Source organism: Myotis lucifugus, unplaced genomic scaffold (genome assembly GCF_000147115.1).
Source record: "Myotis lucifugus unplaced genomic scaffold, Myoluc2.0 scaffold_70, whole genome shotgun sequence".
In the NCBI taxonomy this organism is placed as follows: Eukaryota; Metazoa; Chordata; class Mammalia; order Chiroptera; family Vespertilionidae; genus Myotis; species Myotis lucifugus.
Genome location: NW_005871118.1, coordinates 228,845 through 249,304, shown reverse-complemented (window position 1 = coordinate 249,304; position 20,460 = coordinate 228,845). Strand labels below are relative to the sequence as shown.

The following is a 20,460-nucleotide window of genomic DNA, read 5'->3' as shown; positions in this document are numbered from 1 at the left end:
TTTCAGGGGAGAGGGGAGAGTGAAGAGTTTTTTTTCCTTACCCCTTCCCCCCTCCAAGCCCAGCGCCTGTGGGGGGGGGGGGGGGGGTTGGGGCGCCACACCCTGTCACACACAGAGCAGGGCCGATCAGGGTTTGGTGCGCTGCACCCTGTCAAACACAGAGCCACAGGGAAATCAGGGGATTGGGGAGCTCCCCCCTACCAGGCACAGAGCAGGGCAGATAGGGAGGTTGTGGCCCCACCCCCTGTCACACACAGAGCCGCGGGGCGATCAGGGGGTTTGGGCGCTGCCCCCTGTCACGTTGATCCCGGTGCCGTGAGCCTCGCTGCTCCGCTGATCCCGGTGCTGGGAGGCATATTACCCTTTTACTATATAGGATAGAGGCCTGGTGCATGGGTGGGGGCCGGCTGGTTTGCCCTGAAGGGTGTCCTGGATCAGGGTGGGGGTCCCCACTGGGGTGCCTGGCCAGTCTGGGTGAGGGGCTGAGGGCTGTTTTCCAGAAGCAAGTGACTGAAGCTTCCAACCGCTCCTTGTTTTCTTTTTTGTTTTTTTTTTATTCTGGGCCAGCTTTAGCTCTGAGGCCTCGCTGCTGAAAACATCAATACAATGTTGCTAAAGCCTGGCTGAATGAAAGACGGTTTCTGGGGTTTTGTTTAGCTTCTTATTTGCAACATAGTACATAGTTGCTTAGAGTTGCAGCTCAGAGGCCGGCAAGTGAGGCGGGGAACGTTGGAGTCCTCCTTCACTGAAGCAAGCAAGCCTCATGTTCGCTTCCAGCTGCCTGGCTGCCGGCCGCCATCTTTGCTGACAGTTAATTTGCATATACTCACTGATTAGCCAATGAAAAGGGTAGCGGTCGTACGCTAATTACCATGTTTCTCTTTTATTAGTGTAGATAGGGTTTGGTTTTTTGTTTGTTTTTAGTCCTCTTCCAATGCCCTGTATATTCCACACTTGCAGTTGTACATCATGATGTAATGATCCAACCACCAGTACCTGTTAGAAGACCTAGTTTCTATTGTTCAACTACTACTGTACATGCACTTACTATAGGGGTCGTGAACTATAAAATGCCTTCAGGGGCCAGCAATAAATATAAATGAGTCGAGTAGCCTAGATAAAAGGCCATGGGTGGGACTGTAGCAAACTAGGAAGTGTATGTGTGCCCTGGGCAAAAGGGACAGCAGCTATGCTATGCTATTGGCACCGTGGCGCTTGCAGAGATGTCATTACCTGATCATCAAATGAACGAGTGGATGAACAGTTAAACATCCCTTTCTCTCTAACATAGTTATAAAAATCACTGACAGGCCTTTTGTGTGAGATGATATGTGTTGGACCAGCAATATTCTCACCGGTTATATGAGTACCACTCCTTTTCTAAAAGTCAGAGTATCATCTTATACATCACACAGTCTGTAGCAAAGAAAGTTCACACAATCCCACTAAAGTAAAATAAGAAATAACTGTATTTTGACAATAACAAATGTCAGGAAGCAAAATCTTTGCTTTTTTTAAAGAAATAGTAGTAGGTATTTCTATTACTGTAATGATAAAAAATCAACATGGAACAGTCAGTAGAGAAAAGAAGAGGAAGATGCAGGGTTTGGGGGATGGGAAAAGTATTTTATAATTTATCAACCCACCTCAGCACAGTCCACAAAGATACCATCACACGTGGTACATCCAGAACTTGTCCAGAGCTCAATTGTTCTCACGTTCTTTCTTCACAACTCCGTAGAAAAATGAAATGTGTTTACAGCTACCCTTGGGTAATTGCAACCTACATTTTATGTGCCTTCCCTTTTGAAATTCTCATCAAAGAGAAAAAGATAGGGTATAATAATATGGGTGATTATTCATTATGTGTAAAGTCTTTGAATAATGCATCAGAGATCCATTAAACTAAATGGAAATAATATATTTTAACTGCCCATCCACAAACCAGTTGAGGATACTGAGTAATGAATGGCACAGCAGGGCCCGTGGTTCTTAGTCACTCTGGTTGTGGACAGATAATGAGCAAGGCATGTTTGAGATCCATAGGCACATGGGAAGTCCCCTCTCACTCTGTTCTTAAGGAAACTGTACAATTGCCTTGAAAGTATTAGCAACTACAGGAGGTATCCGCCCTTTAAAATTATATGGCCATCACAGTCAGGATCTAATAAATCCAAACCTAAGGTCAAGTGTAGTATGGAGGAAAGGACATTGGATTCCAAAACCAGAGGTCCAGCCTGTAGTCTCTTGCTTTGTGACCTTGTACCAGTTATCTGTTGCCACAGTGATGGTGTGTAATAAACCACCCACATCAGTGGCTTACAACAGTAAGCATTGGTTTCGGCTTGGGAGCCTGTAGAGGTCAGCTGAGCAGCTCGTATGTCTGCGGAGACTGTGGGTTGGTGAGGTGCCTCTACTGCTCTTAGCTGAGCTCTGTCATGTGTCCCCAGGCTCAGTTGCGACAGCTGCTGATTGAACTCTGTGCTGTAAAGTCACTCATCTACCAGCAGGCTAGCCTGGACGTGGGGCAGGGTCCCCTGAGAAGGCAGGCTTGGAGCCGGGACAAAGTCCCTTCCTCTGCATTCTGCGGGCCAACACAAGTCAGGAGGCCGGCCTGGAAGGAGCCGCAGAGTCCTATTACAGAGGGGAGGAATGGGGACCATGTTTATGATCAGGCTGTCACGGTTCCGGGGCAGGTAGTTTGACTTCTCTGAGTAGGTGTTACCTTGCCTGCAATCCACAGGTGGTTGGTTGTCCAGTTAACAAAGGGGTGGTGTAGGGGGTAAAGCCAACAAATTTTAAATATATGAAAATGCTGGTGGCCATGCTGGTCCTGGGAGATTCCGATTTCTAAAATCAGAGAGCACCAAATAGTTCTGGGGTTCAGAGCTGGCTGCAGGCGCCCGGTCCCAGTCACCACACCCGAGGCCAGGAACTAAGGCCCGACTCACCATTCAGCAAACTTTAGGACCATTGCATTGTTTGTCACAGGAAATAAACCGGTCTTTTCCTTGCATTTTGAAAAAAAAAGTGTCGTCTTTATTCCAGTGACCACTGGCTAAGTTTTTGAAGCATTCTCTTCTCATCTCTACCATCCTCTCAGTTTTGTGCATATTTTTGTAATATCCCTGGTAGCAGTGGTTGGAAGTCAGCACAAGCGTTTTCCAAGTAGCCATCTTCCTCTCTGGAAATGCCAAGCAGACGTGGGTGCTGAACATCCTCTCCACTAAATAAATGCCTCCGCGCTCCCGGCCAATAGGCAGTGGCTCGGAAAGCCACTTCTGCGCACAGTCTTTATCTCTTCGTCTTTGAGAGCATTCCCCGTCCAGAACACCCTCTCCCCAGATGCTCTCGGCTCCCTGTCAGCAGCTCTGGTCAGCAGTGTGGCTTTCCGTTGCCTCGTGGTGCATAAGGAGAAGAGGTTTCTGGGAGAACCAGGATGCAGACCCTTCAGGAGGAAAATCCACAGGCAAGGCAGAAGTCAGGCAGCCCTTGCAGGCAATGCTTTGCCAAATGCCACTCGAAACATCAAGCAGCCTTGGTGTGGATACCTTAAATCAGGGGTCCTCAAACTTTTTAAACAGGGGGCCAGTTCACTGTCCCTCAGACCATTGGAGGGCCGGACTATAGTTTAAAAAAAAACAACTATGAACAAATTCCTATGCACACTGCACATATCTTATTTTGAAGTAAAAAAACAAAACGGGAACAAATACAATATTTGTATTTGCATGTGGCCTGCGGGCCGTAGTTTGAGGACCCCTGCCTTAAATTATATCCCTAATTAACAGGATTAGCGGTGTGTTTTGTTTCCACCGCAGACTGTGCTTGAGAGAATGACAGGTTAGACCCCTCGCAGCTTGGATTTTGAAGACTGTGTAGCCTGGTTGTGAGTGAGGCTGGATGGATGCCCTGCAGTGTGAGGGATGGAGACCAGGCCAGCAGGGGCCAGGACAGGGGTTATCGAACTTGACCCTGGACACAGAGGCCTTCAGCAGCACCGGGTGGCCCTGCTCACCCACAGCCAGGCCGCTGCTTGGGACTGTGGGTGAATTTCCCCCAAACCACCTTCATCTTAAAACCTGCTTAAAGGCTAAAGGCAAACAAATCCTTTTTGAAACTTGAGTCCGTTTTAAGACATCTTTACAAAAATCCCCTCTGAACCATTAGCTGTTATGTCACATAATTTCCTTTTCCTGAGAGGAACATTCTTGGTGATTACCGCTATGAGGAATTATAAGTCTCACCCTGTAAGAAGCTCTGTTCGGTTTCCCACGGAGATAATGTGGTACTAAGGCGATTTTCTGAATTTCTACCTGAGGTGCTTTTTCATTTTGCTCTGACTGCTAAATCCTTTCCCCTCCCCCTCCCCCTTTCCCCTTGCCTTTCTTGAGTTAGAAAAATGCGGTGTGAGATGGTTGATTTAGGACTGAGTTGATCCTAGCACAAAGTTCAGTTTGGGACAGAACAATAGAATTTACAATCAACTTTCTTCAGAATATATATCTTTAGATGTTTTCAATATTATTTTGTAATTGTATCCTGGGTTGTTTTATGTTTTTATAATCTGTGTATCCCGTGGCCAGCTGCTTCTTTTCAAAACTTTAGCCATTCAATAAATAGAAAGTGTTACCTAATCTTAGATTCAAATTAGGTTAATTTAAAATGCCTTTTTATTTTTAAATGTTTGTTTTTAATTTGCAGTTTTATTTCCCATTATCTTCCAATCCATACGTCTTGGGTTTTATTATTAAAAATGGGTTGATATTTGGGTGTGTTTTTTTTTTTTTTTACCAACTACAGACAATAAATTTTAAAACTTAATTTATATGGGATCTAAGGGTAACCTATACATATCAGATTTCTCCAGAAAAAAAGTTTCTAGAAGAAAGTTAAAGGAGACAACTTCCAGGCCCTAACAGAGCTGAGTGTACATAAGGGAATTGCTGTGACCAGGCAAGGTGTTGCAGTACGAGACTTTAGAGGGCCCTTTGCAAAGTCACCCCACTTTTAAAATTCTGTGTTCCTCTGGGCTTTCAGACAGAACAGAAAGGAGGGTAGTTAACATGCACAGAGCACATGCCTTGTGCCGGGCTCTCAGCTAACTCTTTTCATTCTTCCTACAAAACACTGACTTATTCACCCCATTTTACAGATGAGGAAACCGAGGGTCATAGAGTAATCTGCCTAGGCATAGAAGTGAGGAATCAGAACCCAAGTCCAACAGAACCCAAGCGCCCTGAGCTGATCACACAGCACCTGCCGGCTCCTGTGCCCAGCCCTGGGCCTGGCTCTCCTTGCAGCACATGAGGTCAGGGAGGGAACAGACCCCGCCTACTGGGGAAATAAGCTGGGACTTTCACTAATGATGAAAGCGAACAATAGGTGGCAGTATATACACACAACAAGGGTGGTGCCGAGTTAAACCAGTAGATTTCTTTTTCTGGATCCTGTATCATTTTCAAAGAAGCGCTTTATAGAGTCATCTGAGCAGTTTGTACTAAGCATCCCTACCCATTGGAATTTTTTAAAAATCAAATACAAATGTCCACCATCAGGCCAGTGTTTCTTTGCCTTGTCCCTGTGAAGCAGTGATGCTGGTTTAGACAAGCCCGCGATCCTGGCAACCCAGGGGCCCCCATTTGCCTTTTCTTTCTCTTCTCTTACACACAGACCTGGCTACTAGGGATGCTAAGAAAATTACTTCTTTAAAAACTCCCCATCGCCAGACAGCAGTGAAATGTGTTCCACTTCGAGAAAGGTTAGGACAAAGAACTGGATTCCCTGTCTGGCCTGGTGGACAGCAGAGACACAGCTGGTGACCCTCTGTGACCCCACCTCCAGCACCATCACGCCTGGAGCCTCAGGAGCTCCCAAAAGCGCCCCCTGCGGCACTGAGTGCACAAGGCAGGCGGCTGCGGAGCCCACTGGGTCGCTGTGCTTCTGCCTGGGTTGGGGGTTTCCTTGCATTCCTCTAGGGCAGCGGTTCTCAACCTGTGGGTCGAGACCCCTTTGGGGGTCGAACGAACCTTTCACAGGGGTCACCTAAGACCATCAGAAAACACATATATAATTACATATTGTTTTTGTGATTAATCACTATGCTTTAATTATGTTCAATTTGTAACAATGAAAATACATCCTGCATATCAGATATTTACATTACGATTCATAACAGTAGCAAAATTGCAGTTAGGAAGTAGCAATGAAAATAATTTTATGGATGGGGGTCACCACAACATGAGGAACTGTATTAAAGGGTCGCGGCATCAGGAAGGTTGAGAACCACTGCTCTAGGGTGAACCGTTATGGAGGATTTTTGTTTTTTAGATCTTTATTGCTGAAAGCATTACATAGGTCCTCCTTTTCCCCCATTGACCTCTAGGGGGAACTGCGGTATGTGTTTTTCTTAATGACAGAAGTGAGCTCCCTTGGTTGGCTTTTGGCAACTGCCTTAACTAAAACTTTCCTTCAGTTGACCCTATTCTGTCTGTTTGAGGGAGAAAGGAGTCTTCAGAGAACTGTGGCCGGGGTGCTGGGTGCTGGCTCGGAGAGCGTCCTTGGACTGTCCCCAGGGGACGGGACACTAGACGACACCATGCGGCTTCATTTGGCCAAGAACCCCCATCGTCTTCGTCGACAGGAATATAAACTCATTGACTCACACATTTTTATTGGGCACCAACTGTGTGTTTGGCATTGTGCTGGGGGCAAAATATGTGGCCTAAACTATTTTTCACCTAATGGGAAATGAGTGTGGAAAAAGTAATACAACATTAGTAAAAGTTGTGATGTTATCACTTGCCAAGTTATCAAGTGATCATTAGTATCCTCTGGTTTGTTACTGCTGATGAATTAGGAGTCATATTGGTCACCTACTTCTCCATGTGAAGAATACATAAAACTGCTTTTTATTAGCAAAACCAGACAGTTCTATTGGGTGCGCCCAGATCGCAAATAGCTGAGTGGATTGGTGTCCTGTCTGCTTCTGCCCAGCCTGCAGAGTGGGATGAACCTGCAGATCTGCTTTGTCAACGACAGCGGCAGTGACAAGGACAGCGATGCGGATGACAGCAAGACGGAAACCAGCCTGGACACCCCCTTGTCGCCCATGGTGAGTCAAAGCTGCCGCTGACGCTCAGTGTGTATGCGTTGCTGGCCATGCAGCCTCTTTGCATTTCCTGACGTGGCGTGCTCCTAAGATGTGACAATGATTGGAAACCCAAACCTGTGACACAGCAGTGCTACATAAGCTCTGTTAAAGTTAGCAACTACTTTCATATTAGACCATAAGAGAAATTGCACGCGTCCTAAAAAATTTTTAAGGACCATATGCTACACACCAATCCTTCCCCACTGGGTGTAGAAATGTATGAGCACAGACCAGCAGTAGGACACGTTTTAAAAGGATGGGCGGCAGGGCTCAGGGGAAAGCTCATGCACAGAGGTGATGTTCAGAGAAACCAACAGGATGAAATGCGTATAGTATTTCTTACTCATTCCTTGCCCACATGCTATAACAGACTGCCTTCTGATCATGGGAGCCTGTTGCTGGAATTCTTACCACTCAGTGAGGTCTGCGCATCTCTTTTCTCACCAACCAATCGTGTTTTCTTACCAAGGAACCCATGTTGGTCACTGGGTACCTGAGGTCCTGTCCACTCCAGAGAGCAACACGCTGCCTTAGCTCTGGGTTAAATACGTTGTTGTGTCTTTTGAGACCAAATCAAAGAAATGTCTCAAGTGTGTCATAAATCTGTTTCTCCTATTATTTATTTACTAGAGGCCCAGTGCACAAAAATTTGTGCACTTGGGGGGGGGGGGGAGGTCCCTCAGCCCGGCCTGTGCCCTCTCGCAGTCTGGGACCCCTCGGAGGATGTCCACCTGCTGGCTTAGGCCCGCTCCCCGGGGGATTGAGCCTAAGCTGGCAGGCAGACATCCCTCTGGCAGCCCGGGAGCCCTCAGGGGATGTCCACTTGCCAGCAGGGAGAAGGCCTAAGTTGCAGTCGGACATCCTTAGCACTGCTGAGGAGACGGGAGAGGCTCCCGCCACCACCACTGTGCTGGCAGCCATCAGCCTGGCTTGTGGCTGAGCAGAGCTCCCCCTGTGGGAGTGCACTGACCACCAGGGGGCATCTCCTGCATTGAGTGTCTGCCCCCTGGTGGTCAGTGTGTGTCATAATGACCAGTCATTCCCAGTCGTTCTGCTGGTAGGGTCAATTTGCATATTACCCTTTTATTATATAGGATAGAGGCCTGGTGCACGGGTGGGGGCCGGCTGGTTTGCCCTGAAGAGTGTCCCAGATCAGGGTGTCCCGCTGGGGTGCCTGGCCAGCCTGGGAGAGGGGCTGATGGCTATTTGCAGTTGGTCACACCCCCTTCAGGGTGGGGGTCCCCACTGGGGTGCCTGGCCAGCCTGGGTGAGGGGCTGATGTCTGTTTGCAGGCTGGCCACAGCCCCTTCAGGGTGGGGGGTGGGGGGTCCCGCTTGGGTGCCTGGCCAGCCTGGGTGAGGGGCTGATGGCTATTTGCAATTGGTCACACCCCTTCAGGGTGGGGGTCCCCACTGCGGTGCCTGGCCAGCCTGGGTGAGGGGCTGATGGCTGTTTGCAGAGCTCAGGACCACCCAGGGCAGGCGGGAAGCTTGGCTTCCTCCATCGCCGGGGCAACCAAGCCTCCTGCTGGGTCCAGCTCTGTGGCCGCCGCCATCTTTGTGACAGAGTGATGGAGTGAGGGTGTGACGGTTAATTTGCATATTACTCTTTTATTAGATAGGATTTTGCTACTTTTTATGCTAAAAATCACAGTCTGGTATTGACACTGAGGCAATAAACTACCTTTTTAGTTGAGACTGGTACAGATCACATTGTGCAGCGAGCTGAGTGGATGGAGGGGAGTCTCAGGAGGGCTCAGGGATGCTCTGGCCCCTCTCCCCAGATGCTACCTGGCATGCAAAGCTCAGGGCTGCTCTTTTTCCCTTCGCAGAGCAAACAGAGCTCTTCCTATTCCGATAGAGACACTACTGAAGAGGAATCTGAATCCCTAGATGATATGGATTTCCTCACCAGGCAAAAGAAATTGCAAGCTGAAGCCAAAATGGCCCTTGCCATGGCCAAACCCATGGCCAAAATGCAAGTAGAAGTGGAAAAACAGAACAGGAAAAAGTCTCCCGTCGCTGACCTAGTAAGTAGCAGACACTGAAACGCAAGCGAGTGCCTGGTGGCTGCAAAGGGTTGGCACTGTCCCGCTCCTTTGCCCGAGTTATGCAAACTTGGGTTTCTCCAAGGCAGTTTGTAAGAAATACTGTCATTGAGAAATGTTTGTTTCCTTTTCCTTTCTGCTGCATCACTGAAAGATACATAAGCAGCAGATTTCACAAAAGTAAACTTTGTTCTTGATTCAGGTCTACTTTGTTGGGGACAATGTTAGCTGTCATGGGACTATTTAAATTCCTTTAAAGCAATTTCAGTTTAAGAACCTATTGGTTGTGGCAGACTCACTACTGCTATGCTCTCAGTCCCACCTTCCAACAAAGACAGTGTAGCATAGTGGATAAGAGCCTGGCACTTTGGAGTTTAAATCTATCTCTGCTACTGCCCTACTGTGGGGCTCTGGTCAGGTTACATAACTCTCAGCTTTCTCATCTATAAAATGGGTATAAACAATAACACCCGTGTCAGAGCACATAGCACAGTGCTTGTGGCGTGCTATGAATTAATACATAGCTGATATTATTAATTTCATCCATGTCATCGATATTATTTGAGCTCCCCAGTAATTCATTTATGTATAGAATAATGGACTCATGGTTGTCACAGCCTGTGTAAGAGCCAGTCTGAAAGCTTTTGGTTTGAGTAGGATAGCATTTTGATGCTGATAGTGTTCCAGACATTGTAGTCTGTAGGGCCTCGCGTTGAGAAAGTTAGACTGGGAAAGCTTTTAAGCCCAGAACTTGAAAGTGGGTGGATGAGAGGGGCGGTCTTTATGGGGGAAACTGGGTCTTGGGTTCAATGTACTTGCTGCTCTGTTCATACGTCCATCCCTTCCCTCTGTCTCCGCAGCTGCCACACATGCCTCATATAAGCGAATGCTTGATGAAGAGGAGTTTAAAGCCCGCTGACCTGAGGGACATGACTATTGGGCAGCTACAAGTGATAGTCAATGATCTCCATTCTCAGATAGAAAGTAAGTGTCAGGTGTGCTTGAAAATGGAATAATAAGTGGGAAATGCAATGGGACAGCACCACTTCCTCAATTTAGACCCTTTGTACAGCATTTCATTGGGCTCCTCCTGGTTGTGTGCCTGCAAGTTCTCTCTCTCTCTCTCTCTCTCTCTCTCTCTCTCTCTCTCTCTTTCCTTAGAAATATTCAGAAACTTTAAGAATTTTTCAAGGTTAGGTCCTGATTATTTATTTTAAATAGCAAGCACTTGGCAAGCATCTGGCTTGCAACACCTGTTTCTAGAATACAATTTAGTACTTACAGGTCATTTGTTATACAATGATATCCTCAACTTTACTGGTACGTACATTCATTTTGGGTCATCAAATCAAAGTCGACTTATTTGTGGTACTCCTCCAGGTGGTAAGAGTAGATAGGACCAGTATGTGAAAATTACAGGGTGATGATATGTGGGCCTGTTTCCCCCAGAATAACTGCAGTGGGGAGGGGTAGTAAGTGAGTGGTGCTCGCTCGCACTAATTAGAGGTGCAGAGAAGGTCCGTTGCTTGGCCCGATGAAGGAGAGAGCATGCCCACCTGGGCAGAGTGGTTAGGCCAGATGGGCTCACAAATCCTCTGGAACATATGGTGGCACTTACAGATAAAGCCACCTAAGAGATATGCCAACCAAATGCATTCAGACAAACTAACTATAAAAAGCATTTTTAGGAGCTAAGTGGGGAAATTGAACACTGACTAAATGTTTTATTAAAGATTTATTTATTCAGATACGATGAAGATATTGTGGTTATGGTAATTTTTTTAAAAAGAGCCCCATCTTTAGAAATATATACTGAAGCACCAACAGATGAAATAATATGATGTCTGGAATTTGCTTTAAAATAGTCCACTAGGAGAAAGGGAGAGAGCTGCGTCAAGATTGGCTAGTTGAAGCTAGATGGATGCATGGGGCATTCTTAAACTATGCTCTTTGCTTTTGTATCAGTTTGGAATTTCCCATAATAAAAAGTTAAAAACTTCATATGGGGAAGAAATTCCTATGCACAATGCAGGCACTGTACTGGGTACTAGCATAAAAGCCTACCCCAAGAACACATTGGAAAAATTAGAATTGGACATCTTCAGTGTCAAGTTAATATATTCAGTATTGTTTTAAAATCAAGAAGAGATAAAGAATTCTTTCATCTGCAAAATAAGCCAGTCAGAGAAAGACAAATACCATTGATCTCACTAATGTGTGGAATCTAATGAACAAATGGAACTGGAGGCATAGATAATAGATACATGGCACAGGCTGGCAGGAGCCAGAGGGGAGGGCGGTGGTATGATTGGATAAAGCAGGCGAAGGGATTAGCTAAAGAACATATATGTATGCCCCATGGACAGGGACAATAGTGTGGTGAAGGCCAAGGGAGAGGGAGGCTAAGGGAGGAGGGGGAGGCTAAGGGAGGAGGGGGAGCCTGAGGGAAGTGAGGGTGGGCAAAGGGGGTGATGGGGGAGTCAGCAATAATGTCAACATAAGAAATTTTTAATCGTAAAAATATTTTTAATCAAAAATAAAATAAAATTGAGAGAACGAGTTTAACATTTTAAGAAACCATAGATTCAGTGGATTTCTAAAAATTCTACATTTTAATTTAGTTGAGTAAATTACTGGGAGGTTACTCTGTCAAGTGATATTTTACTACTGAAGCATCTTCCTTGGATTTTTACATACTAATAAATTGCCATCTCGTCCTTTTCAGGGGCTGATGATGTTTCAGGCCTCTTTGTATGGTTCTTTCTCTCCCTTTCTTTTTAAAATTGGAAACTAGTCTGAACTAAAGGCAGACAAATGCATCATTTGAAGTCAGGATCTCTAAAAGCACTTCCCAGGGGGACCTGGCTGAGTACCCACTTCCTTTCTTTGGTTTCCGGGCCCAGAGCTCTCTCTAAATGGGTGTTCTCCCCTTGTGTCCATGTGTCCAGACTCACATGCTTTGATTCTTAGCTGAACTGAAGGGAAAACGCAAGAGAGAGCCCTTGCTTGTTCATCCCCTTCAGAGGCAGAAGCCAGATTGACCCGTGCACTGATTTCAGGAAGATGAGAAATGTGTCCGTGCATTTTTTCCCCAGCATAAGCCCTGAGGAATATTTCCCTTGGCACCTGTTGTCCAGAGACTTCGGGGCTGATTTCCTCAGGCCTTACACCCTGGCTTTCCGATCGCTTGAGCTAATGCTTTCCCCAGAGCAACCTGCACACAGGGCTGCTCCTTCCTGGGCTGCGGGAAGCCCGGAGCATCCCTGAGGCACCTGAGTCAGGCCCAGCGGCCCCTCCGACTCTCAGTGTGGCAGGTGCAGTGGAAAACTTAATAAACCCCAGACATTTTTGTTTTTGTTTTTCAAACAAAACGCCACTTTTTCTAACAAGCTATTTCCCTAATAGTGAATAGTGAACAATTTTTCGCACTCTAATGTTAATGTATTTGGAAATCCTTTGTACTTTACTCCTTTCCTTCCAACACTCTTATAATTATGCAGATTAGTCATGTTCTCAAATTGACGGCTTCCCCTGAGCTTATGAGAAGCTCATACAAAAATTCTAAATTTTAACAGAAATGATATAAATAGATGAGAGATAGGTAGATAGATAGATAGATAGATAGATAGATAGATAGATAGATCTGTGATACATGTGCCCAGAAATCGTTACCCATTCTGACCTGGATGCAGTCTTACTTGGATACAGTCCTGCCTGTTTTTAAGTGCTCTCTTCTCTCTGCCTCAGGCTTGAATGAAGAGCTGGTCCAGCTGCTGCTCATCCGAGATGAGCTGCACACGGAACAGGACGCCATGCTGGTGGACATTGAAGACTTGACCAGGTTGGTGATCTTTCGCCCTTTCTAGAGAAGGTCTGAAGTTTAAGAGCTCTGGAGAACTCCCTCCCTTCCTCCCATGGGTTCCTCACCTAATCCCTGTTTAGATGGAGGGGAAGTGGCCAAAGCTGCTCCTTTCCAAATGCATTGCTTTTCACAGCCGTCCTCCCGGTGTTTGGGCGCCAGGGCACTGGACCGTCGTAGGGCACACCCAGGTCGGTCAGCGGTTCTGGCCCAGGAGGACTGTGTGCCCCGGGGAGTAGGCTCTAAGCCATTCCAGGCTGGCGAGTTTCCAGCGGATGAGCCGCCATGGGGTGGGTGCCACAAAATGGCACTTGCTGGTTTGTGACCTGACTCTTGATCGCATCTGCTATGCCCAGAAGGCAGGGGCACTGGCATCTTTCCACAGTACCAGTGCCACCAGATTGCTCTCACCGGGGGGAGACTCCGGGACTTGAGTCTCTAGCCGGACCTGGCTCCAAGTGCCTCTCTGTGAAGCAGTAAAGAGTGCCTCCTTCCCCAGGGGACAAGGAAACAAGGCTAATGCTGGCCAACGTCTTGCATTTGTTAGTTTTCCTTGTAGAAAAGCTCGTCACCGTAAGTGTAGAAAGTACCCAAAATACTGCGAGCATTCCTGGTATCTCACATTTACTTAGGCACCTTTATATAGATAGACAGCTTATCTGAAGTCTTTAAACCAGGAGGCAACGGTTACTATTAATCCCAGAAATGGTATTCAGAGAGCAGAAGGCTCTCCAAGGAAAGAAAGAACACTTGCTTGTCACAATACCATCAGGCATTGGCCGCGTGACCCACCATCATCCTAAAGGAGCTTGAAAACTTATGTGGTGAAATTGCTCCTGAGGACCCCTTCTCGGTGTGGAATGCTGGGGAAAATATTTTTCTAAATGCAAATGTTATAAAGATAGTTTGGGTGGCAAAATAAATGCCATGGAACTCTGTTTAGGCTTTTTTTTTTTTTAAGACCTATCCAGGGGCAGCACGCTGTTTTGTATGCTTTGAATATTATACTGCCTCATCCCTAACAAAAAGACAAAAACAAAAACCCAAAAAACCAGAAGGCCTTCCCGTACCTTCTTAGCATATTTGCCTGCATCTGAAATAACACTCAAATTGCAATAACACTCAATAATATTATTGCCATCTACAGATGTATTCAGGCACTGCACCAATAGCTATAAGATACAGCCCTTTTTGTCAATCTACGAAATTTGTATGCATGTATTAAGATTATGGGGAACCACCATTGAAATATACACCCGGGACCTGCATCTTTGAAAAATATGTGAAGTCTTTGATGAATGTATGATCTGCCTGTGGGAGCAGAGGCTTTTCTCTGCCCCTCAAAGCAGCATTGACCTCACTCGTTGCAAGGAGGACATTGAGAGGCTCCCCTTCTCTCAAAGGGTTAAGTTATTGGGATTGCAGTGTGGTGTTTTGTGTCTGCTTTCAGATGGTGTGATCCTGGGAAGCAGGGCAGGCAAAACCAGGGGGGTTAAAAGAAGAGCAGTCGCTAATTTAAAGGTGTTGGAGGCATCCTTTAAATTGGAGTCAGTAGGGAGAAGTTTTTACGTCCATTCCCGACTGGTGGATTTTTACTTTGCTTATGGGGGAAAAGGAGGGTACTTAAACGTCCCTCACCTTGGCAGTCCCAGAGCTTTGCAGCCAGGTCTGAACCGACGAAGAGCTTGGCTGTGGGGCTTTCAGATTTGGCTGCACACTGGAACCCCAGGGACCGTTATAAAGTGTGGATGCCTGGGTCTGACCCCCAGCGATCCTGATTTAATTATCATGTGGCGTGGCCTGGGCATTAGGAGGTTTTAGAGCTCCCCAGATGATTTCAGTGCACAGCCGAATGAGGACCACTGGTTTGTATGAAGCCTCTTTGGCGACGTGCTCCCTGGCTCCCCGAGACTGGTGGACACTCCCATGTGGAGCCTCATCATCCGTGCTACATCGTCTGCTGTCTGTCCCTGCCTGACTGTAAACCCCCTGAAAGCAGAGACGGTGCCATTCTCATTCATTGCTGCGTCCCCATAGCTGAGGACAAGGACTGCCAGGTACATAGTAGGTCCTCAATAACGATTGTTGATAAAAAGGAGTCCTTTAGGGCTTTCCTATAAATAACTGATGAGTACCTTTTAATTGTATGGACTGAAACTCTTTTCCCTCCTTTGTTTGAAATGTTAATGAAATACACCATTTTTAAAACTTATTATTAAGCATAGTTGTTATACAATCTTATCCTATCTAATAATAGACAAACATGGCAATTAACCGTACCTCCGACATGCTTCCCATTGGCTAATCAGGGCGATATGCAAATTAACTGCCAACCAAGATGGCAGCCAGGCAGCTGAAGCGAACAGGAGGCTTGCTTGCTCCAGTGAAGGAGGAAGCCGAGGTTCCCCGCCTGCCGCTGCTGGACTCTGAGCTGCACTCTAAGAAACAATGTTGCAATTATAGAAGCTAAACAAACCCCATGCTTTCAGCCAGCCAGCCGAGCTGGAGTTGCAACACTGTTTCAATTATAGAAGCCAAACAAACCAGATACCTGCTTTCAGCAGCCGAGGTCTCAGAGCTGGAGCCAAGCCTCAGAGCTAAAGCCAGCTCTCAGTTCCAGTGACAGCCATAGAAGGTAAATAAATCCCAGAATTAAAAAAAAAAGAAAAAAAGGAGAGGTTGGGAGCTTCAGTCACCCGCCAGCCTGAAAACGGCCCTCAGCCCCTCACCCAGACTAGCCAGGCACCCCAGTGGGGACCCCCACCTGAAGGGGGTGTGACCAGCTGCAAACAGCCATCATCCCCTCATCCAGGCTGGCCAGGCACCCCAGTGGGGACCCCCACCCTGAAGGGGGTGTGACCAGCTGCAAACAGCCATCATCCCCTCACCCAGGCTGGCCAGGCACCCAAGCAGGACCCCCACCCTGATCCAGGACACCCTTCAGGGCAAACCAGCCGGCCCCCACCCGTGCACCAGGCCTCTATCCTATATAGTAAAAGGGTAATATGCCTCCCAGCACCGGGATCAGCGGAGCCGCGAGGTCTCCCAAACCCGGGATCAGCGGAGCCGCGAGGCCTCACGCCCCAGGATCAGTGGAGCCGCAAGGCCTCCCGGCACTGGGATCAGCGGAGCCGCGAGGCCTCCTGGGCCCTGGAGCAGCGTGATGGGGCAGCGCCCAAACCCCCTGATCGCCCTGCGGCTTTGTGTGTGACAGGGGGCGGGGCCACAACCTCTCTATCTGCCCTGCTCTGTGCATGACAGGGGGGAGCTCCCCAACCCCCTGATGGGCCCTGCTCTGTGTGTGACAGGGGGGAGCTCCCCAACCCCCTGATCGGCCCTGCTCTGTGTGTGACAGGGTGCAGCACCCCAACCCCCCCATGGGCCCTGCTCTGTTGTGACGGGGTGGAGCTGCAACCTCCCCATCGGCCCTGCCCTGAGTGTGACAGGGGGAAGTGCCCCAACCCCCTGATCGGCCCTGCTCTGTGTGTGACAGGGGATGGTGTCCCAACTCCCCTATCGGCCCTACTCTGTGTGTGACAGGGGGCAGCGCCCCAACCCCCTGATCGGCCCTGCTTTCTGCGTGACAGGGGGTGGAGCCGCAACCTCCCCATCGACCCTGCCTTGAGTGTGACAGGGGGTGGCGCCCCATCCCCCCAATTGGCCCTACCCTGAGTGTGACTGGGGGTGGCATCGCAACCTCCCGATCTGCCCTGCTCTGTGCATGACAGGGGGCGGCGCCCCAACTCCCCAATCGGCCCTGCTCTGAGCCCGACCAGGGGCTGCACCTAGGGATTGGGCCTGCCCTCTGCCACCCGGGAGCGGGCCTAAGCCAGCAGGTCGTTATCTCCTGAGGGATCCCAGACTGTGAGAGGGCACAAGTGGGGCTGAGGGACACCCCCCCACCACCAGTGCACAAATTTTTGTGCACCAGGCCTCTAGTATTGGTTATATTAGTTTCTGTACAATATAGTGATTCGACATTTTTATACCTTACAATGTGATCACTCCACTAATTCTAGTAATCATTTGTCACTGTGCAAACTTATCACAATAATGTTGACTATATCCCCCTCCCCCTTTTCACCCATCCACCTAACCCATCCCTTTTGGTAATCATCTCTTTGGTCTCTGTTTCTATGAATCTATTTTTGTTTTATTTATTTGTTTTGTTTTTAGATTCTACATATAAGTGAAACCATATGGTATTTGTATTTCTCTGTCTGGCTTATTTCACTTAGCTTAATAGCCTCTATCAGTGATGGCGAACCTTTTGAGCTCGGCGTGTCAGCATTTTGAAAAACCCTATCTTAACTCTGGTGCCGTGTCACATATAGAAATTTTTTGATATTTGCAACCATAGTAAAACAAAGATTTGTATTTTTGATATTTATTTTATATATTTAAATGCCATTTAACAAAGAAAAATCAACCCAAAAAATGAGTTCGCGTGTCACCTCTGACACGCATGTCATAGGTTCGCCATCACTGCTCTAGATCCATCCATGTTGTCACAGATGGCAAGATTTTATTCTTTTTTATTGCTGCATAATATTTCTGTGGTGTGTGTACCACATCCTTATCCATTCATCTATTGATGGACACCTAGTTTGCTTCCATATCTTGGCTGTTGTAAATAATGCTGCAGTGAACATATGGGTGTTCATTGATAGTGTTCTCATTTTCTTTGGGGAAGTACTCATAAGTGGAATTGCTGGGTTGTATGGTATATCTGTTATCAACCTTGTATATATCTCTCAAAATAATACCCAATTTTAAATATTTCCCAAAGCAATATCCTATCTGTTCTTTTCTTCTTTCTCAGAAAAAAACCCTTACTCTGTGTGTGCATACATGTGTGTGTGTGTGTGTGTGTGTGTGCACATGCACTCATAGATACATATTTTAAAACTGCCATAAGAACTAGAATTCAGTTAGCAATAGTGGAATCTTAGCTCACTGTGCATCAAAATATTTCTTGAACTGAATTTGTTAAGGGGGGCCCAGGAGCTACTTTATGAATATGATCAAGATTCTTTTATATATAGAATTAGGGCCATGAGTTGGTCTGTTAAAGAGCATTTTTTTTTAAGGAAAGAGGGTATCTTTTTCTTGAGTTTCTTTATTCTTAAATGAATATCACCAATTATTTGTGGGCTGTTGACTGTGGCAAAGACTCTTTTGTGACTTCCCTGTTTCTGAACGTATTTGTGGTTTCTGTACCATAGATATGAGACATTCCGCATAGAACAGCGAGTTAAACTTGACGTCATTGACCACCCAGATGAGGGCAGCACACAAAACTGCCCGATCCTTTGGGTACAGCTGGGAGCCACACCCCGAGATGCTTTTCTCTTGCCAAATTTACAATTTCCTAATATCCTTATCTTTCTTCAAAACACGTGTCTTTTGCAGCCTTCAGATGCCACCATTCTCTGAGAAGACGGTTAATTAGTGCCCATGTAAGTGATAGAAGCAGCTTAGCCATTCCTCCCACCGTCTCCACCGACCACATGCCGGGTGGACCACACTTTGGGCTCAAAGGCCTTAGTAGGGCTGGATGAATAAGAAGATTCACCCCATCCTACCCCTACCCTCACTGCCATGATCATGCCCTTTGGACTATTTGAGGGGGAAAAAGTATACAAACATGGACATTCTTTACATCAACAAAAGCCTACCATTTGCTAGGAAGACATTAGCTTTGTAAGAATGGCGTTAGATTGCTGGCTTCCGATTCCTGTCAGGAGCCTTGCCAATATGTGTGTCTGTGTGTGCACGTGTTCAGATAAAGTAGTTACGAAGTTACTTTCTGTCCCCTACCCCTTGTTTTGACTCTCTGCTTAGCACTTATTTTTCTGTCTGCTCACTCCTTGTTTGCTACTTGTTCCTTTCTTGTCTCTCTCCTTTGGAATATTCATCCCATGAGAACAAAGACCTCGTTGTCTACTCACCACCAAATCCCTCACGTCAGCAGCCGTGCCGGGCACATAGGGAACATTTGTTGAATAAATGATCCCAGAGACTTATCTCTCCTCATTTTTAAACACAGCACTTTAACCGGTCTGAGGTTAGTCCAATGGCTCATTAAATAAAAGGACTTGTGCATAGAAAACTGAAGAGGGCAAATCCATTTGAATTAAGATCTATTTCTTGATTTCACCATGAGTAACTGAACCTCAGTTTGGAGGATGTTTTAGCTGTTGATTGGAAAGCAGCTTGGATCTTCCCCCTTCACACTAACCAGTTGATTTATTAATTTTGCAGGCATGCCGAAAGTCAGCAAAAGCACATGGCAGAGAAAATGCCTGCGAAGTGAAGAGGAGCCATCCCATCTGTGGTTGTAAAAATGCTGTTGCGCAAGGTGGCGCAGAAACGAACAAACATCAGTGTTAGTCATTGATAATGTCTGAAGCTTCATGTCCAGTGATTGGCCTTTGCTTCTTTTTCTTTCTTTTTTTCCCACATTTTACCAGATGAATTTAATTGACATTTTCGGAGCATTACACCCCAAAACTGCAGGGCCCACGTTCCCCTCAACTCACATGGAACACCCTCTAGGACAGACCACATATTAAGCCACAAAACAAGCTTAAATGAACTTAAAAAGATTTAAATCATTCCACACACCTCCCACCCCACCCCCAGCCACAATGGCATGAAAGTAGAAATCAATTTTTTAAAAAAACACCTGAAAAACACATAAACACATGGAGGCTAAATAACACGCTACCAAACAGTGAATGGGCTAACAATGAGACCAAGGAAGAAATCAAAAGATACCTTGATCCCTGGCTGGTGTGGCTCAGTTAGTTGAGTGCCATCCGGTTCAATTCCGGGTCAGGGCACATGCCCGGGTTGTGGGCTCAATCCCCAGTAGGTGGCGTGCAGGAGGCAGCCAATCGATGTTTCTCTCTCATATTGATGTTTCTCTCTCTTTCTCTCTTCCTCTCCTTCCTCTCTCTCTAAAATCAATAAAAACATTTTTTTAAAAAAAGATACCTCAAGACAAGAAAAATAAGAACACAACCCCAAATCCATAAGACACAGGGAAAGCAGTCCCAAGAGGGAAAGCAGCAACAACACAGGCCCACCTCAAGAAACAAGAAAGTCTCAAACCAGCAATGGAACCTTTCACCAGAAGGCAGGTTTTGAATGAGCCCATTGGATTATTTTAAAATGTGTACCATGATCGTCATTGGATTGATTGATTGTTGTTATGGAAGTATTCTTTTTTTTTTTAAGTGAGTAAAGTTCACCAAACATAAAAACTATTTTAAAATGAAAAATCCAGTAGCATTTGATACATTTATAATGTTGTGTGATGATCACTTCTATCCAGTTCCAAAACATTTCATCACACCAAAAGGCAACCACATACCCCCTACCACAGTCACTGTCAGC

General features: G+C 46.6%; 1 protein-coding gene across 3 annotated transcripts in view; it reads left to right on the top strand.

Annotated features, from left to right (window-relative positions):
• The window catches only part of SCHIP1 (schwannomin interacting protein 1), a 119,570-nt gene extending 99,836 nt beyond the window's left edge, over nucleotides 1-19,734 (top strand). For all 3 annotated transcript variants that reach the window (XM_023755148.1, XM_023755147.1, XM_014457158.2), the window contains 5 exons: nucleotides 6,997-7,114; nucleotides 8,985-9,182; nucleotides 10,061-10,184; nucleotides 12,948-13,041; nucleotides 19,324-19,734. In XM_023755148.1, the coding sequence (XP_023610916.1) occupies nucleotides 6,997-7,114; nucleotides 8,985-9,182; nucleotides 10,061-10,184; nucleotides 12,948-13,041; nucleotides 19,324-19,375 (586 nt within the window). In that variant the 3' untranslated portion in view covers nucleotides 19,376-19,734. The remainder of the gene's footprint in view (nucleotides 1-6,996; nucleotides 7,115-8,984; nucleotides 9,183-10,060; nucleotides 10,185-12,947; nucleotides 13,042-19,323) is intronic.
• The last annotated feature ends 726 nt before the right edge of the window (nucleotides 19,735-20,460 follow it).